At 38.0% G+C, this 20,835-nt stretch overlaps 2 protein-coding genes across 6 annotated transcripts; both read right to left on the minus strand.

Annotated features, from left to right (window-relative positions):
• Positions 1-361: 361 nt before the first annotated feature.
• LOC144712856 (uncharacterized) lies at positions 362-8,031 on the minus strand. Of its 3 annotated transcripts, XM_078587220.1 has the most exons (16): positions 7,836-8,031; positions 6,778-6,837; positions 6,491-6,639; positions 6,264-6,366; positions 6,054-6,176; positions 4,570-4,674; positions 4,168-4,251; positions 3,783-3,898; positions 3,587-3,688; positions 3,393-3,506; positions 2,725-2,781; positions 2,551-2,617; positions 2,165-2,221; positions 2,001-2,075; positions 1,884-1,919; positions 362-652 (listed from the first exon to the last, which is right to left on the minus strand). In XM_078587220.1, exons 4-16 carry the CDS (start codon positions 6,336-6,338, stop codon positions 539-541), a joined length of 1,125 nt encoding a protein of 374 aa, XP_078443346.1. In that variant the 5' UTR covers positions 6,339-6,366; positions 6,491-6,639; positions 6,778-6,837; positions 7,836-8,031; the 3' UTR covers positions 362-538. The 3 variants fall into 3 exon arrangements, with proteins under 3 accessions (XP_078443346.1, XP_078443347.1, XP_078443344.1); XM_078587221.1 differs by lacking the exon at positions 6,778-6,837 and having other exon boundaries at positions 6,054-6,113; XM_078587218.1 differs by lacking the exon at positions 6,778-6,837.
• A 9,226-nt stretch (positions 8,032-17,257) lies between these two features.
• LOC144713239 (uncharacterized) lies at positions 17,258-18,220 on the minus strand. Of its 3 annotated transcripts, none has more exons than XM_078587766.1 (3): positions 18,187-18,220; positions 17,723-17,920; positions 17,258-17,610 (listed from the first exon to the last, which is right to left on the minus strand). In XM_078587766.1, exons 1-3 carry the CDS (start codon positions 18,197-18,199, stop codon positions 17,489-17,491), a joined length of 333 nt encoding a protein of 110 aa, XP_078443892.1. In that variant the 5' UTR covers positions 18,200-18,220; the 3' UTR covers positions 17,258-17,488. The 3 variants fall into 3 exon arrangements, with proteins under 3 accessions (XP_078443892.1, XP_078443894.1, XP_078443895.1); XM_078587768.1 differs by lacking the exon at positions 18,187-18,220 and adding an exon at positions 18,045-18,180; XM_078587769.1 differs by lacking the exon at positions 18,187-18,220 and adding an exon at positions 17,999-18,140.
• Positions 18,221-20,835: the final 2,615 nt, after the last annotated feature.

The raw sequence follows: 20,835 nt of genomic DNA on the forward strand, positions 1-20,835 counted from the left end.
TAAATAAGAATTGTAGGAAGAATATCTCAAAACCAGGTTGAAGCAATCCAATATCTTCAATTTTTCATATCACCACATTGAGTCATCCCACTAACTAGGCCTTGGAAGAACTCTCACCCTGGTTATTATTTTGTATGGATCAACTTGGACTATATACCAATGTCCCTAAAACTGGTTAGTTATCAATATTTATATGCAAACTCATATAGAAATAGGGCACTTGTCGATGGTGACGACACAAGGCGCCACCGTACAACTGCAGCGCGCCTCTGTATGATGCCTATCCTAGATTTGATTCTAGGAGATAACACTAGGTTTAAATTAGTACCCTAAGGAACTAAATTACATGAATATCATTCCAGACGCGACGAAAGGAAATGGATTGCGAGATTAAATTAATGAATTAATGAGAAGCAATGCCTAAAACAGCGGCCATGCATGGGAGAAAAATATGAGACAGAGAGAGGAGAGAGAAGGAGAGAGAGAGAGAGAAGAGAGAGACAGAGAGAGAGACAGAGAGAGAGAGAAAGCTTACAGGCTATGTCTTGGTGGAAATCGGAGGGTTGACTCCCTTTGACTCAAAGTAGGCTTTCTCTGCGCTTTCAAGACGGTGTTGAAACAGTCCCCACTCATATCTGCAACGTTCTCTCACCTTTGATAGCGAGAAACAGAACAAGAGTCAATCTTATACGAATCCAGATTTTTTTCGAACATTAAAAGGGACGATCACCCGACAAGTCGGTGACCCTCCAGCACCTAGAATATTAAATTCTGAGCAGATAAAATAATGTATGATCCTTTGGGATCCTAATATTAAAAAACATATTGATGTATGATTCTAGTAATCCGTAAGTGGACGTTTAAAATAATACTCCACCAATTCTTGAATGCATGTCAGTATAACAATATTATGACTGACAGCAATGAAAAACTGATCCCTGAGTGGAGTTAGTCTAAAGATAATTGAGAACGCCCAGCAAAGATAAGAAGATATTAGTTGTAATAATTATTTCAAGAGAAGATCTTAACTGCAATAATTAGCCTTATCTATAGTCTGATGATGCCACACTTCAAAGGGAAACTCAGTGATCATGAAACTTTAAGTTATTATAACCGACAGCAAATGACAAACTGATCCCTGCGTGGAGTTTGTCTAAAGATAATTATTGTGAACGCCCAGCAAAGATAAGAAGATATTAGTTGAAATAATTATTTCAAGAAAAGATCTTAACTGCAATAATTAACCTTATCTAAATTCTGATGATGTCACACTTCAAGGGGAAACTCGGTGATCATGAAACTTTAAGTTATTGAAAATGTTAATCAATTAGGGGAAAAAAACTATCGTTTCTAAATAAAGGATTGCAGAAAATTATTGAAAATGTAAATCATTTAGGGGAAAAAACAATTATTTCTAATTATAGGATTACCGAAAATCATTGTTTTTGAGAATTATTGAAAATGCACCCTTCACCGAGAACAAAATAAGTTGTTTTTGGGATTACAACAAAAATGGAATACAGCAAATACGCTGCTCTAAAATCTGATGATTTAACTATTGAAGGGGACATTTCAATGATCATGATACTTCAAGTTATTCAAAATGTGGAGCATTAAGAAACTATAACTTCATTTGTTTCTAAATAGAGGATTGTGAAACCATTTACGAGACCCGTAACCAAGAACAAAGAAATAAAATGTATTATTTTTAAACGAGGAGATCATAATAAATAGTGGAAATGCAGGAAAAATACCAATCAAAATATTGAAATACTCGTAAGAAAATATATATATCATTTTGAAAACCGAAGTAGATGTAATGATGTTTTGAGAAAATGATAGTCATAAAGAAAGTGATGATGATTGGGGAAAAAAGGACTTACCCCTTCCCATGGCGCCCGCCCGCCCATTGCCTGGCCCTGTGGATTGGGAAGAAATCTAAGACCTTGAACTTGATCAAAATATCATGAAAGGGCGGATGTGATCAAAACACTTTTTACCTGGTTCCCGAGAGAAGGAACGGACTGATGGACGATCCACTGTGCATCCACTACCCCAATCTTCTCATGCGCCGGCTGAAATTTATGAATCATCAGAAAAGAAAATATTTATGATAAAACAGTGAACAGAAATAATACTGGATTTGAAGTATTGTCCGGAGTACCTCCTCCACACACTTCCTCAGGGCAAAATCAAGTCCCCATCCATGGACCAAGTCATTCTGCAGAATCAATTCTCAAATTTAAGGGCACAAGATAAAAATTAGAAGATTGGACCGCAATTCAAGACATGGAAAAAAAAAATTGAAAGGACATCAAGTTATGATTATGTCAGCCCCCGAAGAACAAAATTTTCACAGCAAAATACGTTATGAAAGAATTTTAGAGGGAATTTAGAGGGAAATATAAAGGTTATTTCGAAGAGATGACAAGAAAAAAGAAATGAGAAAGTTATGTACATTTAACAAAGGAGGAAATGAGACAATAGAGAGAGTAATGTTTCAAAAAATGAAATAAATAAAAGAAGCGGAGCAAGTTCAGGGGTAAATGCCTGGATAAGGTGCCAGACACAGCGCCAAGCCTTTCTCGAGAAAACAGGAGCCATGATTTCAACAAAGCTGGGAATGAGAAATATGACAGAGATCAGAAGTGATTGAGCGATTTTCATGGATAGAAAAAGAAAGATTAATGTAAAATTTATAGGTCAAGAAAGGATCTTGCTTACGCCGCGCATGGGGGCAAGTGAGGATCTCGGCACCAACCTGGCTTCTCCACTGTTTCTCTGAAAATTATTTCAAAAAAAAGATCTAATTTAAGTATTAAAAGTATGATCCATGATAGAGAGGTGAAGTACTTTAAAAGTGACATAAAGCATATTCTGAAATGAAACAGAGAAAACGCAGGTCAACCCACGGCAAATAAAACATTTTTGACGTATGATAAGTCTCTACATAATTCGCACAGCCCATACAAACACGTAACTATTTCGCTACTTGGCCAATATAACTTTTTGAAGGTATGCATAGAAATGTTTTCAGAAAATGAGGAGTCCGAAAAAAGTAATGCAAGAAAAGTATACACAACAACGCTATCATCTAACTTCAAGGTGAGCAAACTACACAATTTCAAATTTGCAGCAACTCACATGGCCTTATAATAGATCACCGTAAATAATAGGGTTATTTCAGGGCATTGTGGGCCTAATCCAATATTTCATTATTATAACTGAAGTAAATATTATTTACAATTAAATATTATTGCAGAGCTGGATCAGTGTATGACTGAGTTTATAAAAGACATTGGCAACTATAGAAATACATATAAGATGACTTTTGAGATTTCAAGATATGTAAAATAATAACAAAAAATGGTTAAATAGGTTGAAGTACTGACTTGTGAACTTCTTTGTCGCCTCTTCTCTTGGTCATTTGCCAGGTCAATCCACTATTTGGCTCCAGTCCGGGCTGCGAAATTTCTAACTCATGCTTTCTCACAAGTTTAATGTACCTGGAGACAGAATTAGACCAATCATTTATATATGCAGGTCAAAAGGCAACAAATAAAAGCTAAGGGTAACCAATGTTTACTCTTCGGCATTGAAATGCTCAACGCCAAGGTCTTCATCCCAAATGAATATATATTCATACGGTGCGACAATGTCTGGGTGCAAGAACCGCTTAGCATACCACCTAAGAAATGAAAATAAAAAGGAAACATACTCCATGAGAAATTAATTTATCATTATCAGATGAATTATGAACTTGTTAACGGTCAATTGTCAACCATTTGGTCTGCTTAGGAACACTGACATGGATGGCTTGCTCTGACCATTCAAAATCGTTCCACTCCGTTGTTACGCCATCGTAATGGAAGAGCATAATAGTGAAATTCGAAGAGAACTGTAAAATGGTAAAATGGTCGGCAATAAACAGACCACAAATTGATAAGTATTCAATAAAACATGATTAAAATTCGTTTAAATGCTTCTTCAATTATTTTTAAATTTAAACATTATATCAGAGCAGATGTCCAGTGGTAATTCTTGACGTCATTTATATTCCCTTTTAGTTTAATTAGAGTATGAATTATTGTGCTTCCATTTCATCCGGTTATATAAATCATCTTCTTGCTGATTAAGTAACAGCATGACAAAAGTATGATATATAACCTTCTTGAGCGCTGCATCAATGTTGTATCGTTGAGGGTACCCTACTGTGAATGCCACAAGATATTTCTGCTTGAACGGCAAATCCTACGATAAAAGCAAACAATGTCATTATCAACAAAGTACCAGCAAGTTAATGCTAAATGAGAGTTCATGGTCTTCATTTGACATTCATTAAGTGCATAAAAACATTTACAGATAATAAGACGTCAGAAAATAATTTTTCGAGAAGTATAGACGCCAATATTATCATGTTTCTTCGCTGAGTTATTTTTGAAAAAGTTTCTTCATAGAGATTTTAACAACGCAATAATAAAAAATCCCATTTTTCTTAACTGCTTTCGTAGTTTCAGTAGAACTCAGAAACGATTAAGATATTCCTAGATCAGATTTCAAAAAATATACCTCACTAGGTTTCCCCCATAATCTTCGAAGATAAAGATCTGATTCCTTCGCCACAATACCTGGTGCAAGGAGCTCAGCACCAGAAGGATTCGTAGAAACATTTTTCTGCAGAAGAGATTTACCACTTATTCAGCAATTCATCACCCCTTTAGGAGAATCTGAAGAAAAAAAACAGCACTTGAATGCTTAATGCAAGAATGAAAGAGGTTGTAATGGTCTTTTTTCCCTCTAATTACATAAAAGGAGAGGGCGCACTGTGCTTAGCACTGAAGTTATGGACGGGGTGAGACACATTTATCTACCTTCTCACCACATCCCAACAATGCATATCACAGACCAGGTCCCATTCCTTGGTTTGGGCTTGAAGACAGGATGGGACGGGACGAGTCTTGTGGGACATTGATAGATCTCCATGAGGCATTTATCTTCCTCTTGCGGAGCGCTGAAAGATCTCCACGAACCCACTTCTCTCTTCCTTCTCCTATCTTCCTAGTCTTCTTCTTTTTTTCTCCATAGATCACCATGAGGCATCTATCAGACACATCCATTCTTTCAGAAATAAAACTATTAGACACTTCCCATCCAGACGACAATATTATTATATATTGATAAGGAAGCAACGGTCGACCTCGTTCAAAGACTGGACGACCGTTGCTTCTGACACACTGCTATTTCAAAAGAGGGGTACAATGGTCTACTGCTGCTATTTCAACAGAGGATGGACAATGGTTGAGAATTCAACGGTCATGTTGAGGGCTACGAATACCCGTGTAATGCATTAGTTCATTGAGGCTTTTCTTACTAAAATGCATCTTCCAGGGCGGTGGCTCCGCCCGTCGCCCTGTCCATCCTGTACTCCCTCTGTTGTTATCTTCTTTACTGTAATGTTTCAGCCTGGATGCCATTTGATTGAAGATCGTGAGATGCCCCTTCCTCTTCTTCTCTGGTATCTCTTTTTGATTGCATCATGACATCTCACGTTTCTCAACATATATTAATGGGTCAGACCAATCTAAATACGAATCGCCAATAGTACTATAATATTTTTTACTGTATATTGCTGGCCCCACCAGCGACACATTCTTGTGCCCCATCAAACCTCATGCGATGAGGAGCAGGAGAGGACATGTATAAAAAAATAAATTCGGAGCTAAATGGTAGAAAGAGATGAAAAAACACGACCTTAAAATTACGGTACTGCCACTTGATGTGTCACAATAATCTAACGCTAAAAGGAGCAAATGAAACAGAGCGCACAATGAACTTGGACACCAAATAAAATTTAACTACATTTAACGGATGAGTGAACCAGATCTTTGGACAGTTATTGCATTTTGTGAGTACTGTCCGGTCTTTCTTTTTCTTTGAGCAAGGTATCAACTGCTGAACAATGCCTTCGCTGCTCATTTATAAATGACTATTTTTCAACTGAAAATACCTTCTCGTGATATTGAGAAATCTAGAAGCAAAAAATGTGTCCGTACCCCTAATGTTGTGTTTATGCCGTTCCCTGAATATTTGGTCCAACCATGGTCCAATCCCATCTGGAAAAGGTTTTCAGAGCTCTTATCATCGTTGAAAGAAAAAATGCTGGATGGAAAACGGACCTGAGATGCAAGTCATAAACTTTAAGTTTTGAATGTCAAAATTTAGACAAATCGCGTAAAAAATTAGATAATATTCAGCATGCTCACCCTCATTGATGGGAAGGAATTGCCAAGGAAAAAACCAATCGATATCCCGACAAATGTCGTAAAGAAAAGCCTCATATTCTCGTTTGGTTTCTTTAAGAGCCCCCTGAAATGAAGTGTTAAAAGACCGTTAAGTTATCCAATAAATCGAACCAACTCTTCATCACGACTATATTGTTAAAAAATAACTATTTCACAGCAGAGAGGGCAAGAATAGGTAGGACAAGAACCCGCGAATGGCACTTAGTTTTGCCAGCTTTCCTATGTGTCCGAAAACCACCAAATAGGATCAAGATTTGAAGGGGAAATTCTCTCCGATCAAGCCTTGTCATCAACTGAGAATCTCCGACTTAGAAGCAAAACATGACCAGAGAGTAACCTGAAGAGAAAAAAACCCAAAATAAGTTGGAAAAGCTAAGATAAGTTGAATAATCCAAGGGATATCTCTGATCTTTAAAAAATTTACTCAAGAACAAGAAATCCTGTATTTCCAGAAACTAACAGAAATAGAACTTACGAAACCCCTCAAATTCCTGTTGATGACCCAAGACTGGACTATTCGAGGTTTACTTGCATGCTACAATTTCAAGCGAAAAGGTGTCTCAAATAATGGACGCAATAGTGGCAAAAAATCCCTTCAAACAAACTCTTGCATACAAAGAAATAAAATGTGATCGAAACAGGAATTGTGAGACAACAGAGAGGGAATTGCCGAAAAGAGTCTTGAATCAGACTTTTTCAATGGATTTGAGACTGAAAGAAATAGAGAGCGCTCGCTTTCAATGTCTTTTCTTTTTCAGCAGCAAGCGAGTACCAGAGTCAGCAGTAAAAATCAAGGTGTCCTATTTTGCCAATTTCACTAAAGTTACAGACAGATTGAAAGCAAGTGGAAACAGATGAAAATTCAGTCAGGAGATAATTAAATATTGAACAAAACATTTTTTCATTCATACATCCTTTAAATTTTCACTTCATTAACTTCACGTATGAACATATAAATCTATTAAATTAGAGCGAAACAATGGAAATTCTCTCTCACACACACATTTATTACGTCCAAAATAAGCTGTAATAACCTTGTCCTGCGACATTGAAAACCTCTCTCCCACAGAAAAATGAAAGAGAGGAGCAATCTGGAGGATATATCTTAGCACGAAAATATAAAATTTGAGCGTGGAACTGAGAGAGGATTACTTCCTGGCCTATTCTGGATTGGTAGAACCTTATGTTTTCCATTTCTTTTGGTGAAAGTTTAGAGAAGAAAACGGAAGATCAGCGGTTAGTCTTTAGGACGGCCTTTAATTCAATTATGCAACAACTATCGGGACTTGAATGAAAAAAGAGAGCGCATAAGCCCATGATCTAGGGCGGCGTGGTAGCCATGCAGCACATGAAATAAGAGTTAGTTCCATCATTTCTCGACTACTTCATTCTACTGACGCTGAGATCCGTGCAGATAAAGACAGATTTCGCAACATCAAAGATCACCAACCAATGATGAAAACAAAAGGAGAAGCAATCCAATAAAATAGAAGCACAAAATGGAGAGACATCAGATAATGAAAACAGACGCACCAGCAGAGATCGGACACTTCGAAGAGAAGCACTTCAACTTCAGATTTGATTGAAAGAAAAAGTTCTTCGCACGATCAACTCGCGGCCGATCTCGTCCTCTACGCCACCGCGGATGAGGAAATTCAATCCAAGTAGTGGACGATCTGCACGCGCTTCGGCCGACCTCTTCCGAATCCCCAATTTTCAACGCGATGACGCAAAATCCATCGCTGTCGGTCCACTTTTTGAAATATTTACCGAAGTTTCTCTCTCTTCTTTTTAAATTTTTTAATCATATTTCTTTTTATATTCGATTCCATCAGGGGTATCAATGTATTGGATATCGGATTAGCCCATTTCTGATATCTGGTTCAGCATCCGTCATGATATCGTCATCCGTTACGGGTAAACACTAATTGTTGCCAAAACAGATGGCAATGAAATTCGGATGACCCCGCATTGTTGCTCTCGTCCCGTTAATCTAAATTGTGTTAGAGTATAGTGCACGATCGTCCAAGACGGGGACATGGATGGTTAGTATAGTGCAGGGACGCGGACGGGAGGGTTTTTTCATCCTGGGACGAAAAAACTGTCCCATCCGCAAGGTTGGAGGAGAACCAGGACGGAAATTCATCCCAAGAAGAATGGACGGGACAGTTTTCGTCCACTCGGGCAAAAAAACTGTCCCGTCTGGAGGTCTCGGACAAAAAAACCGTCCCGTCCGTGTCCCTGGACTGATTCCAGATGTTGGATGAGACGATCTTCGTCCTGTCCCGTCCATCGTCCAAGTCCAGGATGATCTGGAACTATAATGTTTAGGGAGGGTTTTTGTTCCGGCCACATCCCATTTTTTTGGTCGTGGGAAACTGTGTCCTTCAAAACCATCCCATCTGGGAGCCATCGTGTTGGGAAATGTGTGCATCCCTCCCCCCCCCCACAACTCCACATGACATCGGGAATGGAAAATGGTAGACATTCTGATTCATAGAAAATTTAAAATTTGAGGAATAGATCCTACAACGGTTTTTTCGTCCCGAAACTTTCTACAAAATGAAAAAGGCCCAGGAAGGAACAGCTTTTTGTCTCTGGGGCGAAAAAACTGTCCCACCTGTACCCGTGCACTATATTTGGGACAACGAGGATAATAAATTGTAGTGTTTTATTCAATGAAAAATTTTACTCATTAAAATAAGTAGGTAGCATTATTCTTATGAAATCATTAAAGCCCCATTTTAGAGCGGAGGGATTGCATAAATTTTACTGTGAACATATTTTTTGCAATGACTGTTGACATGGTTTGGAATGATTTTACAGAAACTTAGAAAACATTAACAAAGGTTGAGCAGTCCATAGGTTGAACATTGAGAACTTGTAATTATTAAACTAAAGAAGTGAGCTTTATAGCTAATGGAAATATTAAAACCCCATTAGAAGGAAAAATTACAAAGTATCACTACATGTTTGAATACTTTCAACTGTAATTATATTTTTTCCAATGATGACAAACGGTGACAGAAATGCGTGATGAAAAATTGGCATTTTATGATGAAGGTCTGTGTTGTAGAGACAACATTAAAATTTATATGTACAAGTATTCACAAAAACAATTTAAAAGCATACTGAGCTGAAATTTGAAATATCCCTCCACTATGTTAATTTTATATTAATTGCAATGTACCTAGTTAAGCTAGAAATATTTTCAATATGACAATCTCACTCTTGGCAATGGGTATCCACTTGTGAGCCAGACAAATCTGAATTCCTTTCAGGTTTTGCAAGTGTGAAAAAAATGGGAGTTATCACTTCCCCACTAGATCAACGGACCTTCTTCCCCATTGTCCCACGTTACATTTAAGTATTTCTCTAAATCTTGCAATATGTCCTATTAATACGTCCACACAAGGCAGAACATACAATATTTGAGACAAAGGTTGGCTTTACCTGCAACTGGGGGAGAAGAGTAATCTTCATTGTTGATGGCAACTCTTTTAGCACATGTGACTTCAAGGAGACGACACATAAATTAATTGGCATCATAAATGGGTTCAGTACATATGTAATGGCTACTACTTAAGGTTCCATAGCACAAATGCATACTTTTATGAGCTTTTCATGTATTACAGCTCTGGAGAACTTGACTTTGGCTCTATAGTTTTTCATCACATAAAGTGTTTCACAAATGCATCAAGCATGGATTTGACCTCAATGGTAGTGGGCCTCTTCAGGATTATAATTTAGTTTTCATTTCATAGTGCCTCATGGATATTTGTATAATCTTGAAACATGGTTCACTCCTCAAAGGGGACTTCTTAATTCCTAAAGGGACTGGAGATAAAGCATAAAGTAGCATCAATAAGACGGTTCTCTTTGATGTGCAGCAGGTAACATTTCATTCATTGAGTTGCATCATGTTGGAAGTCCAAGGGTATTATATTTAGGTTGGACATTGATATCATTACACATTGGTGCACTTGCCCATTGGTTGAACAGAAATGCAAATTACAGTGATCTGTTCTCTAATGCAAGGTAATTAAAGTTCAGAAATGAACTTTTTCCAAAGAGGTGGATGGATGATAGTATGAATTGAAGTTATGACAGGTACATGTTAGTCACTAGTGAAGTGGGAATTGATGTCGCTCAATTGGACCTCTTAGCCATCATCATCTTATTACTACATGCGTTGTGAGTTGTGACTACAAATATTTAGAGTGGAGAACATAACGAATGCGTAATTTTTAATCGAAGGAAAACATTAAAAACTGTATAAAAATTTACACATATATACCTTAGATTTTACACCAAACCCATCCAGCATCTTTAGCTTATCCTTCTCTTTGCCTTACTATGTTGTATGCCTTTGATACAGCAAACTGTGTGCACCCACGTGCATAATTTCCATTAGACCTCGTCCAAATCGACTGTAGTGCCCATTAGATCACAACTTTCATCTATTACCTAAGTTGTATCTTTTGATGAATATTCAAAAATATCAATGGTTCATCAACCGTATTTGGTAAAATTCAAATCATGGCATTGCATGAGAAAATATCTCATTAATCCAGAGCGTTTGTAACAGGCTAAGAGAAGTTGAACCTGACTTAAATTCAAACAAAATTGATATACATTTCTTCATTTATATGAAGAGAACAAAACTTTGTCGGTCGGGTCAAGAAGTGGAACAACTGATTTATGATGAAACCAAAATTTGTAACCACAAAGAATTGCATGTTAGATGTCATTGATTAAGATTTCAGGAAAACCTAACCTAATCTGGATAGTTAATTGTGTGGTCAACTCATTCAACTATGAATTACTCTATAGCATAAAATTCATTTAAATATTTACTAGAAGATACTTTATTGATCTGTAAACTTATTTTTGAACAGTGGAATGGAAATTATATTTTCATATTAATCCTATTATATTTATGGATATCCTGGATGAATTTAATGGATTAATTGCATTTCTTGATCTGATTATACAAGGTCTGGAAATATTTTTATTTAACAATGACATTTCGTAAATTCAAATTAAAAATGGTTTTCTTTCAAAATAAAAGACTAAATAATGTTTCGACATTTAATTACTTGAAACAGAGTGAGACAGAGATAGAGAGAGAGAGAGATCACGCCAATGTAGTCTCTCTCTCACTCATTCTTTATATCCTCCTATGATGTAACTTGCATTTATTGATACGTATATTTTGCTCTGTCTCTCATTTTATTGAAAGGTCAATTTTATGACCGTATCTCATTTATTGAAATAATGTTGTGACCTTTAATTGTCGAAGCAGAGAGAGAGAGGGAGAGATAGAGAGATAGGGAATGACAAGCTTCATCCGTCATGTCACACGTCACCGTGATGGAAACGTGACAGATGACGTGACGGTGATGGTGACAGTTTTAGGGGTACGTGACGGTGACGATGACAGATGACGGAGTGGGCGTGACGGTGGTGTTACGGTGACGGGGAGCTCAGGGCGCGTGACGTGACATCATGGCCGTCACAGATGACGGCTGTGACATTATTTCTAAATACATTTAAAAATTGTTCTAAGGAGAGAACTAGAAAAAGTAGTAGACGAGCACAGGTAATATGGTTTGTAAACATGATGGACCTCGCAGTACTGTCTGCATTCACATTATTTATCTTTATCGAGAGATTATACAACTGGAAATATTATAAAACATTATGAACTGGATCTTGCCGACTCTTGTCTGCTCATCGTAAACATGTCTAAGATTGTGCCGATCGCCCTCCGCGGACCCAAAAAGCAGCCTTCTAGATTTCGGTCAACTTTACTGGGTTTCAAGATGTGAGAGAGAGAGGGGGAGATAGAGAAAGACAGAGAGAGATGGCGAGAGAGGGAGAGAGAGTCTTCGTTTTAGTTGATTGTGCGTGAAGCAGGATACCCTAGTTTGGGGGGGGGGGGCAGGAGCGTAGGTCGCGTTAAAGAGGACGCCTTCTTAGATACCTTGAACAGGTGGCTAATCACGAGATTTCTTGCTGACGGAGAGACGGAGAGCAGTAAAAACCGGGAGAGAGAGAGAGAGAGAGAAGAGAGAAAGATTCACTACTAATAATTGGTTTTCTCACATCACTGGTGACGGTGACATCATCACGATGACGGGGACGTGACGGGACGCCCAATGGAGGGACGGTGACGGGAACATGACTGTTTTTTTGCATTTGCTGGAAAGCGTGACGGGACGGTGACATGACAAAAATTTCTCGTGGGTATCAAATGAGGGTTTCCCCTTCTATTTATACTGTTCTAAGAAATTTTCACAAAAGTTTCTATATCTAGAAGCATATAATAAAACTCTCCTAACTTGATGTATATCCACCAACATCCAAAAACCTTGTGCATGCAACCCGCGAGGCCCTTGTATCAATCTAGTAAATGACCTTTTGGGCCCACTAATCTTTTATGGGTTAATATTATTAATTAAATATATCAACATATAAATAAATTAATCAAATATCTACTCAAACCAATCTATTTTGTAAGTTTCAAAGGTGTCAAGCTACACCTCATGCTATGTAATATACAAAGGAGAATGATAACTATCCCAAAGTACCTTTTTGCCATTCGTTATTGTGTATGTATAATTCCTCATCTACTTGATTCTCATTAGATGACTTAGGGTATGGTCTATGATAACTCGTAAATTATTGGGTTATTTCTAGGAAAATTATAAAATTTTCATTACAATAATTTAAAAGTTGCATTATCGACCTTTAAATGATTAAATCTATTTTTAAAATGATATTATAATTTTTGTGGATTTAATGGTATTTTAAAGGATTCTTCCGACATCATAATATTAAAGAACTTAATTTTTTGATTCTGAATATTTTTTTATGAATTGTTTGACCTTATATTAATAGAGATATGGATTTTCTATGTCAATATATATCATTTTTATGCCTTAGTATTTATTTTATAATGATTTATTGATATATTGTTTCCTTAAATATGAGCCTTGCCACATGTTGCCATTCAATTCAATCGAAACGTGACAAATCAATAGCGTCTGTTATGATTATCTGTGCTAACCATTGCAAAAAAATGCGCAATCATGACATCACAAATCACAATGACATAATGCACCAATCATTATCTGACACTTTGTATATCCTCTTCGGAGGGGCAACTTGGACTCGTAGAAAATACGATGAGAATTAAATTCCAATAAATGTGATACGTATATCAAGAAGGAAAATAATAAAAAGGAAAGAGGGAAAGAGGGAGAGCAGTCAAAAGTTGTGGTGGTACATGTGTGTACCACTTGTACCACTGCAATTGACTAAAGAAGAGACATGGCCTAACGTGGCACATGAAAACGTGTGCCACGTCAAGCAATCATTCGGGATCTTTTCCTTTTTCTGATGTGAATGACATGCATCAGAGTGTCATTCACTAGAAATCAGAGAAAAAGGGGAATATTGTGATGAGGCATGCATCAAACCGCCATCACATCAAAAAGATTCAATAAAGATAGTCAAAACATTTTTTTGTCCTTCTCTTCCATACGTACACGTGGCATCTTGGGAATAGACACTCATAGAAGGTGAGGTTCCCCCAACAGGAAATGAGGAATACTTCAAGATTGATCTAAATACAAAAGGAAAATAAGGAAGAGTCAACGCCAATGATGAGGAGAAAGAAAAAATGAATCAGAAAATTGTATTCTATTTGATCCAAAAATGCAATCTGAGAAGAACCCACTCAAGAATAAAATTTTGATAAAGAGACAAGGAAAAAGTAACATTTCAAAGGCGTTGATTCTAAGAGACACAATGCAATAAACGGTGGCATCATCAAACAGGATCTCATCATTGATTCCTTTGGCAGACTAGCATTACGAGTAGTGATACAATGCCTTGAAGGTCATTTCTTCTAAAAACATAAATCCGTCATTACATAATTTACATGTCTGATGGACGTCTCCCATATCAACAGTGATGATGCACCAATATGCCATACAAATTCGAATCTCATTTGAGAGACAATTCAGATCTCTTATCAGATTATGATTATTACAAAATCTTAAATTTTATTAAATCTGATCGGATCCTGAGTATGAGCAAAATATGGTCATGATCAGTGATCCAACCAGATCAAAATCAGAATCTGATAAGCTTTGGATTTGTTATCCGTGTTAGATTCTCATCTGGGTTTCAAATTTGACCAGAGTCACACATTGACCAGATTAATCAGGATCAGATCCCAGCGCAGCCTAAGATATAAAATGGATGAGATTCTAAATCTTATCAGACTTGAAATGTGATGAGTTTAAAAAACTGACGAGAGATCCAAATATGGTCAGGGTTAAATTCTAATCAGATGGACCACTCATCAAAACCTTATATTAAACGGTAAATGTATCTTATCAGATTATGATCAGTAATCATAATCAGATTCTCATCAGAGTGTTTATTATAGGAAAGGTGCAGATCAAATCAATAGAGATAATATGATGCTTGATATGGTTTGTTTGCAGGTGGTATGAGAACCCAATTTAACTTAGCAATCCGACATGTTTAGTTTTTATTGGGAAAATAATACTTTCCATCAACCAAACAAAAGAAATGCCAAAAATAAGCCCACATTTTTAGTGCGTAAATAATGATTGAAGATCTTGTCCTACAAAATGTTTTTGCGATTAAAAACATTAATATACACTTTCAATCTTTATGTTTTAGAATAATTTTTAGAGCATACTGAATCTTAAAGCACCGTGACATAAAGATGATCCAAAAGTGTAACGAAAAAGATATTGTTTAATTTTTTTCAAAAAGTTCTTAAATGGGCAAAAAAGTTACATTCTTAGGCGGTGACTAGATGAATAAATGCATCTATCAAGCAAATTCTTGATAAATAGCTCTGTAATATCACTTCGTTTCTCACAGAGGGTTCACTAACTCAGAATCCAATTATCTTTACTTTTCTTTCATGGCCTTTCTTGACTATTCAGAAAGAAGATATTGTTTAATTTTTTCAAAAAGTTCTTAAATGGGCAAAAAAATTACATTCTTATTCGGTGAATAGATGAACAAATGCCTCTATCAACCAAATTCTTGCTCAATAGCATATCGTAATATCAGGACGTCCCTCACAGAGGGTTCACTTACTCAGAATCCAATTATCTTTACTTTTCTTTCATGGACTTTCTTGACTATTCAGAAGTATAGTTAAGATGATCAAGCACATCGTTATCAAGGTCATACATAGAAAAAATATTCAATTAATCTGCCGGTTTGAAGTAATAGATCCCCATATTCATGGAAATTCATAAGGTCATAATCAAGTCATGGTCTCACACTCATTCATGTCAAACATTTTAAATCCATTGAATATCTATATTACATTTCAAAACCTTCACTCTAGTTCTCTAGTTATAAATTTATTTATATCAACCATGAATGCTTACCACAATTCATACTCCCTTTCTAGACTAGCCATAATCTGTTTAACTGGTTGTTTGTGAATTATAAACAAAAACAATATCACGAAATTCAACCTTGCTGTGAGCATGTGTTCCTACATATGCCATATATTATTCGTAATCATGGCATATATTATTCTTTTATTCGCCACCAGTAATTAAGTAACTCCAACACAAAACTCAAACCTACGGATATTTTGCCAATTAAGAGACCTACATGGTTTAGAAAATTGTTTTATGAGCAATGAGAAACATTTCTTCCTTCAGTGCTCGTTGTCATACTCATAGTTCAAATCTCTTCGATCGATTGATATTCTACGCTTTCATGCCAAAATGATCTAAGCCATCGAGTTGTGATATATCAGAATAAATTCTAAGCCATCGAGTTGTGATATACCATTTCCGTGGATAATTTAAAATCATTTTGATTAATGCTTAAATAATTGCTCAACTCCATTATATGACCAACGGAATAAGAAAACACAAGTAGTAGGTTCCCATTCCTCGCAGCAAAAGCTATGAAAAATTTCAAATTATTTGATAAATGTCAGAATAGATTATAAGTCGTAGATAGAGCAGAAGAAGGGAAAAAATGTGGGCAGTCTTTAGTAAATACCACGAATAGAATGAAAATAAAATCGAAATATTACAGCCAGCAGATTTCGGGGAAATGAAGAAATCGTGCCACAGGAATTTCAGGATCAAAACAAGTAACTAGAATAAATTGAATAAAGAAATATCATTTTTGAGGCAATCATAAGAGTAAATTTCCGGAAGGAAGCTTTAAAAAAAGATCCTTAGAAATGATTTTACTGCACTTAGACAACAAAATATCGCAACGAATTTGAAGATGGAATGCCAGCTTATTTTAGAGATTTTACTGATTTAGAAAACGGACAACAATACCACAACATTAAGGTATAATTAGAATGTCAGATGAAAACACTGCAATCAAATACGAGAGTACCAAGTAGGGTTCCAAAGTGCCTAATCCGTTCGGTCAAAAGAGACATTTCTCTTACCAAAAAAAAACTGCATTAAAAAGGATCCTAATAGAGGAAATACATACCATACGTTCAAATTTCAGGAGGTGAGAGAAATTTTAAAAGTATCTTAACTGGGAATTTCTGATCACAATGAGACGGGCGAAATGCAATTAATCTACATAAACCATCATATTTCTCCTCAAGAACACAGAACCTGTAGCAGTGAAGACACTTTCCTTCCAGCCTCAATAGAAGATCAAGCGGGGGGCTACAGAAAAATTCTCCGCGAAGATCGAAATTCGACAAATATTTACAGGATGGGTTGGCTAGATATATCAATGGAGAATAAGAAAATGCCAGTTTTCTTGTTTGAGTTCAAGAAAATCGCAAATCTACAAGCAAACAAAGATTTACGCTGCGTAATCTTTACCATCCGGGAATGATAAATATATGAACCGAGAATAAGAGCATGTCAGCTTGCTGTATAGAATACAAGAAACCGATATCAAGATGCAAACAATGCTTTACACCGCGTAAATATTTACAATCCGGTTGTGATAGATATATCAACAGAGAATAAGAACATGCCATTTTTGTTGTTTGACCACAATTAAATCACTAATGTACACGCAATAAAAGCTTTACACAGCGTAATTATTCACAATCCAGGAACTGGGTTAGCGCACCTTGCGGTCACAAAAGCCTGAGACGCACAATTTTTAAATTCAGATGTACTTCAAACTTGTGGGATGTAGGCGAAGGAGAATCCTTTGTAACCCTTGTAAGCGTAGTACGCAATCCTCGTGTAGTAGAACCCAGGAATAAAAAGAACAGACCCCAAAGCAGCAAATGAAATCCCTGATCGTCAAAAAAGGCAGATTTTCGCCCAAAAACAGAAAATCTTCACAGATCAGTAAGCGTCGATGGAAATCAAAACTACTGCTTTCCAAGAGTTAAATGGCCTGCATACCGTGAGCTCTGTCTCCGCCGACCTTCTTCGTGGCCATTAATATCCCGAAAACTATAGATAGAGTTCCGAAAACGAGCATGGAGACGGCAAGAGCGATCTCCTTGCTGGGCAGCCGATTACGGGCGGCGTTGGAGTTATCAACCATCAAATCATCGTCCGCGATGGAGAATGCGTGGTCCACGTAGGCCATGGAAATCACTGCAAGAACAGATGATCAGATCAAAAACCCTAACCCAAAATCCCCAAATTTCAGACAAGGGAGGAAGAAAAGACTGCCTTAATGGGCCATTTATTAAAGCCCAGTAACTATGATCTACTTAACGCTAAGGCCCATTAAGCCCATGTAGGACCAACTGGAAGTAGGGATCGGGGATTCGGCCAGATCCTTTGAATGTTCGATGGGATCGGGCGTTCGAAAGATTGAATCCGAACACCGATCGGTCCAGTTCAGATCCGATCCAAACCTGATCTGCGCATCGAGTTTGAATCAGATTGTTCGAACAAAATGGATGTTCAGATCGAATGTTCAAATTCGATCCTATTTAAACACGTTGTTCGAATCGGATCATATCGAATGTTTGAATCCAGCGGCCGCCAGCAGGGCCCAGCACTGGCTGGCGACTGCCAGAGAGAAAGTAGCTGGTGGTTGCTGGCGCCCGCTGGCCATTTGTTTGAACAGTTCGAATAAATGGCTGATCGAACACGAGCGAACCAAATTGTTCGTTCGAAACTTTCGATCGAACACGAACAAAGGGTCTGTTCGATCGAAAGATTTGAACAGATCAGTTCGAATCTTTTGAAAAAGATTTGAACGATCCGATCCGATCCCCAATGCCTAACTGGAAGTAGTGTTCAACCATCCTAAGCCAATGGAAGTAGTGTTCAACCATCCTAAGCCAATATTGGAACAGATGCCGAACGAGATATCGAAGCTGGAAATCAGATTTCTGCCTAGACTGATGTACGGATATCGGTTGCTACAGTAACGGTATCCTGTATTGATATCTGCCGTCGTCTGAGAGGTTGAATGATGATATCGGAAATCAATAACTGGAGCTGACATATGCCACTGTCCCCACCGCTTTGGCCGCTTTCCCAATTTCTGATATCAGACAAATATCCAATATCTGTCCAATATCCAATACAGTCATCTGAAATCTTATTGAATTTCCTGGATATCGGATATCTGGACGGATATCAAAAGGTGATCACTTCTTTGATAGCATATTAACATATATTCAGTACTGTTAGCCTTTCGATAGCCGTCCTGATATCCAATATCCAGGAATATCAAGACAATTTCAGATAGATGAGCAGAATATTGGATGTGCAGAGGAGATTTGCCCAATATCAGCTATCTGGATGGATGCCAAAGGGTGAGAATAGTGGCAGACGAGGGCACCATATATCAGATTCGAACGTCTATACCAAATTGGAATATCTAGATCTCCGGCATCGATACCCTAACATCATATTTTTGTGAAGAAACTTTGTACCATATGGGAAAATAGTTAAAAAATAAAGATGTATATATATTGAATGCATTAGTGTGTTAAAGCCTTATCACAAATGCACTCTATCCCAGAATATGTGCCTTGGATGGCCAAAGTCATCCTTTGGCATATCCTTGGTCCACAGTTAAAATTTATTAGAATAATGCAAAGACCAACATCTGGTACTGATGTCTGATATCGTCGTGTGACCTGTAAGACGAGGCCAGATGCCGATATCTTGACGTATGCTGATATTGGGTATCGATACTATAGCAACTGATATCATGACTTCGGTCTAGACGGGTATCAGAATTCCCACTTCCAATGTCCAGTGCAGCATCTGTCCCAGTATCGGCCTCCAAAAAGGAGAACACTAAATGGCCTTCCTCTTCACACAAACCCAATTACGGAGGCAAGTGAAATCCAGCCCAGAAAGAGGGAGAGAAGTAGAGCTGTTGGAAGAAAACGGATGACATTTTCGAACGGATGGAACAGGACAGAACGGACTTCTGTTACGTTATCCATGGAATTTTTTTTGTCCAATTCATCATTCGTCACAGTTCCATCATCGTCACAATTCCGTCATCAGTCCCGTTCCATCATTCGTTCGTTCGAAAAAACGGAACTGATAACGGACGTTTAGATGACAGAAGGGGGCTTTTTTTTAACGTTCCCCATCGACCTCTCCCCCTTCGTTAACGACTTCATGTTCGTTTGTTTCTTTGCCGCCACCCAGGCCAGCACCGAGGCTCACGACATCCACTGGTGGACCTCTCTCTGCAGTGTCTCCTCCACGCCCTGCACCAGAAATGAGTTCTGACGGCGGGGACCCGAGGTGGTGGCCAGAGTGGCCATCGGCGGCGCCTTCTTCCTCGCCGCCTTTGCCGGCGCCATTGTCTGGGCTCGCTGGCGGCGCCGCCCTGGCATTGGTGTCAATCTAGCGGTGGAGATCGCTAGCTTGCTGCCGGAGATGTTGATCTCCGCCATCCCCCGGCATCGATTTTGCCTGGGGCTTACCTTCTTGCCGTCGACTTACCTTCTAGTCATTTTAGAGTTTATAATTAATATATTATATAAATTGGAAAAAAGTCATCAGTCATCCGTCATCCGCCACTTTTCGTTTGTCATTTTTGTCATCCGTCGTTCGTCACCAATGACGGATGACAAATGACGTATGACGGATAGCCTTCTGTTCAGTCATCTGTCCGTCGCTCCGGAGGATGGTCGATGACGATTTTTGAACGGACGGATGCCAAAACGTCATCCGTCCTCCAGCTCTAGAGAGAAAGTCTGGTTCTGTCCACGTCATGTTGAAGATCCCGAGGAAGAGTGGTCCCAAGAAAAATTGAATTTTACCAAAAGAAACTTATTGGACAGCCGCCAACAAGGACGAGGAAACTTCCAACGTACGCATGGGGACAGTTAAAAGAGAGGCCAAACAGAAGTGGGCCCATTGGGCCCATGGGCCACGTGTCCGAAACAGGACATGGGCCACGTGCAGGGCCCTTTAAGCCAATCACGGTAAACCTGGGAAATGTTACCGACTCAGGGAGGGGAGAGGAAAGCCGAGGATTTTACAAACTACATAGATGATTTTATTCCTCTTTTTGGATGTGCCTT

The sequence above is a fragment of the Wolffia australiana genome, chromosome 15, assembly GCF_029677425.1.
Source record: "Wolffia australiana isolate 7733 chromosome 15, ASM2967742v1".
NCBI lineage: Eukaryota > Viridiplantae > Streptophyta > Magnoliopsida > Alismatales > Araceae > Wolffia > Wolffia australiana.

Excerpts from the sequence above, each read along its gene's own strand:
- LOC144712856 (XM_078587218.1), bottom strand. The coding sequence starts at position 6,338 with ATGAGGCTTTTCTTTACGACATTTGTCGGGATATCGATTGGTTTTTTC. Across the intron at positions 3,689-3,782 it reads GTTCCTAAGCAGACCAAATG|GTGGTATGCTAAGCGGTTCT; the intron begins GTTGACAATTGA and ends TTCATTTCTTAG. Across the intron at positions 3,507-3,586 it reads GAGCATTTCAATGCCGAAGA|GTACATTAAACTTGTGAGAA; the intron begins GTAAACATTGGT and ends TTCTGTCTCCAG.
- LOC144713239 (XM_078587766.1), bottom strand. Across the intron at positions 17,611-17,722 it reads CGGCGGAGACAGAGCTCACG|GGATTTCATTTGCTGCTTTG; the intron begins GTATGCAGGCCA and ends TTTGACGATCAG.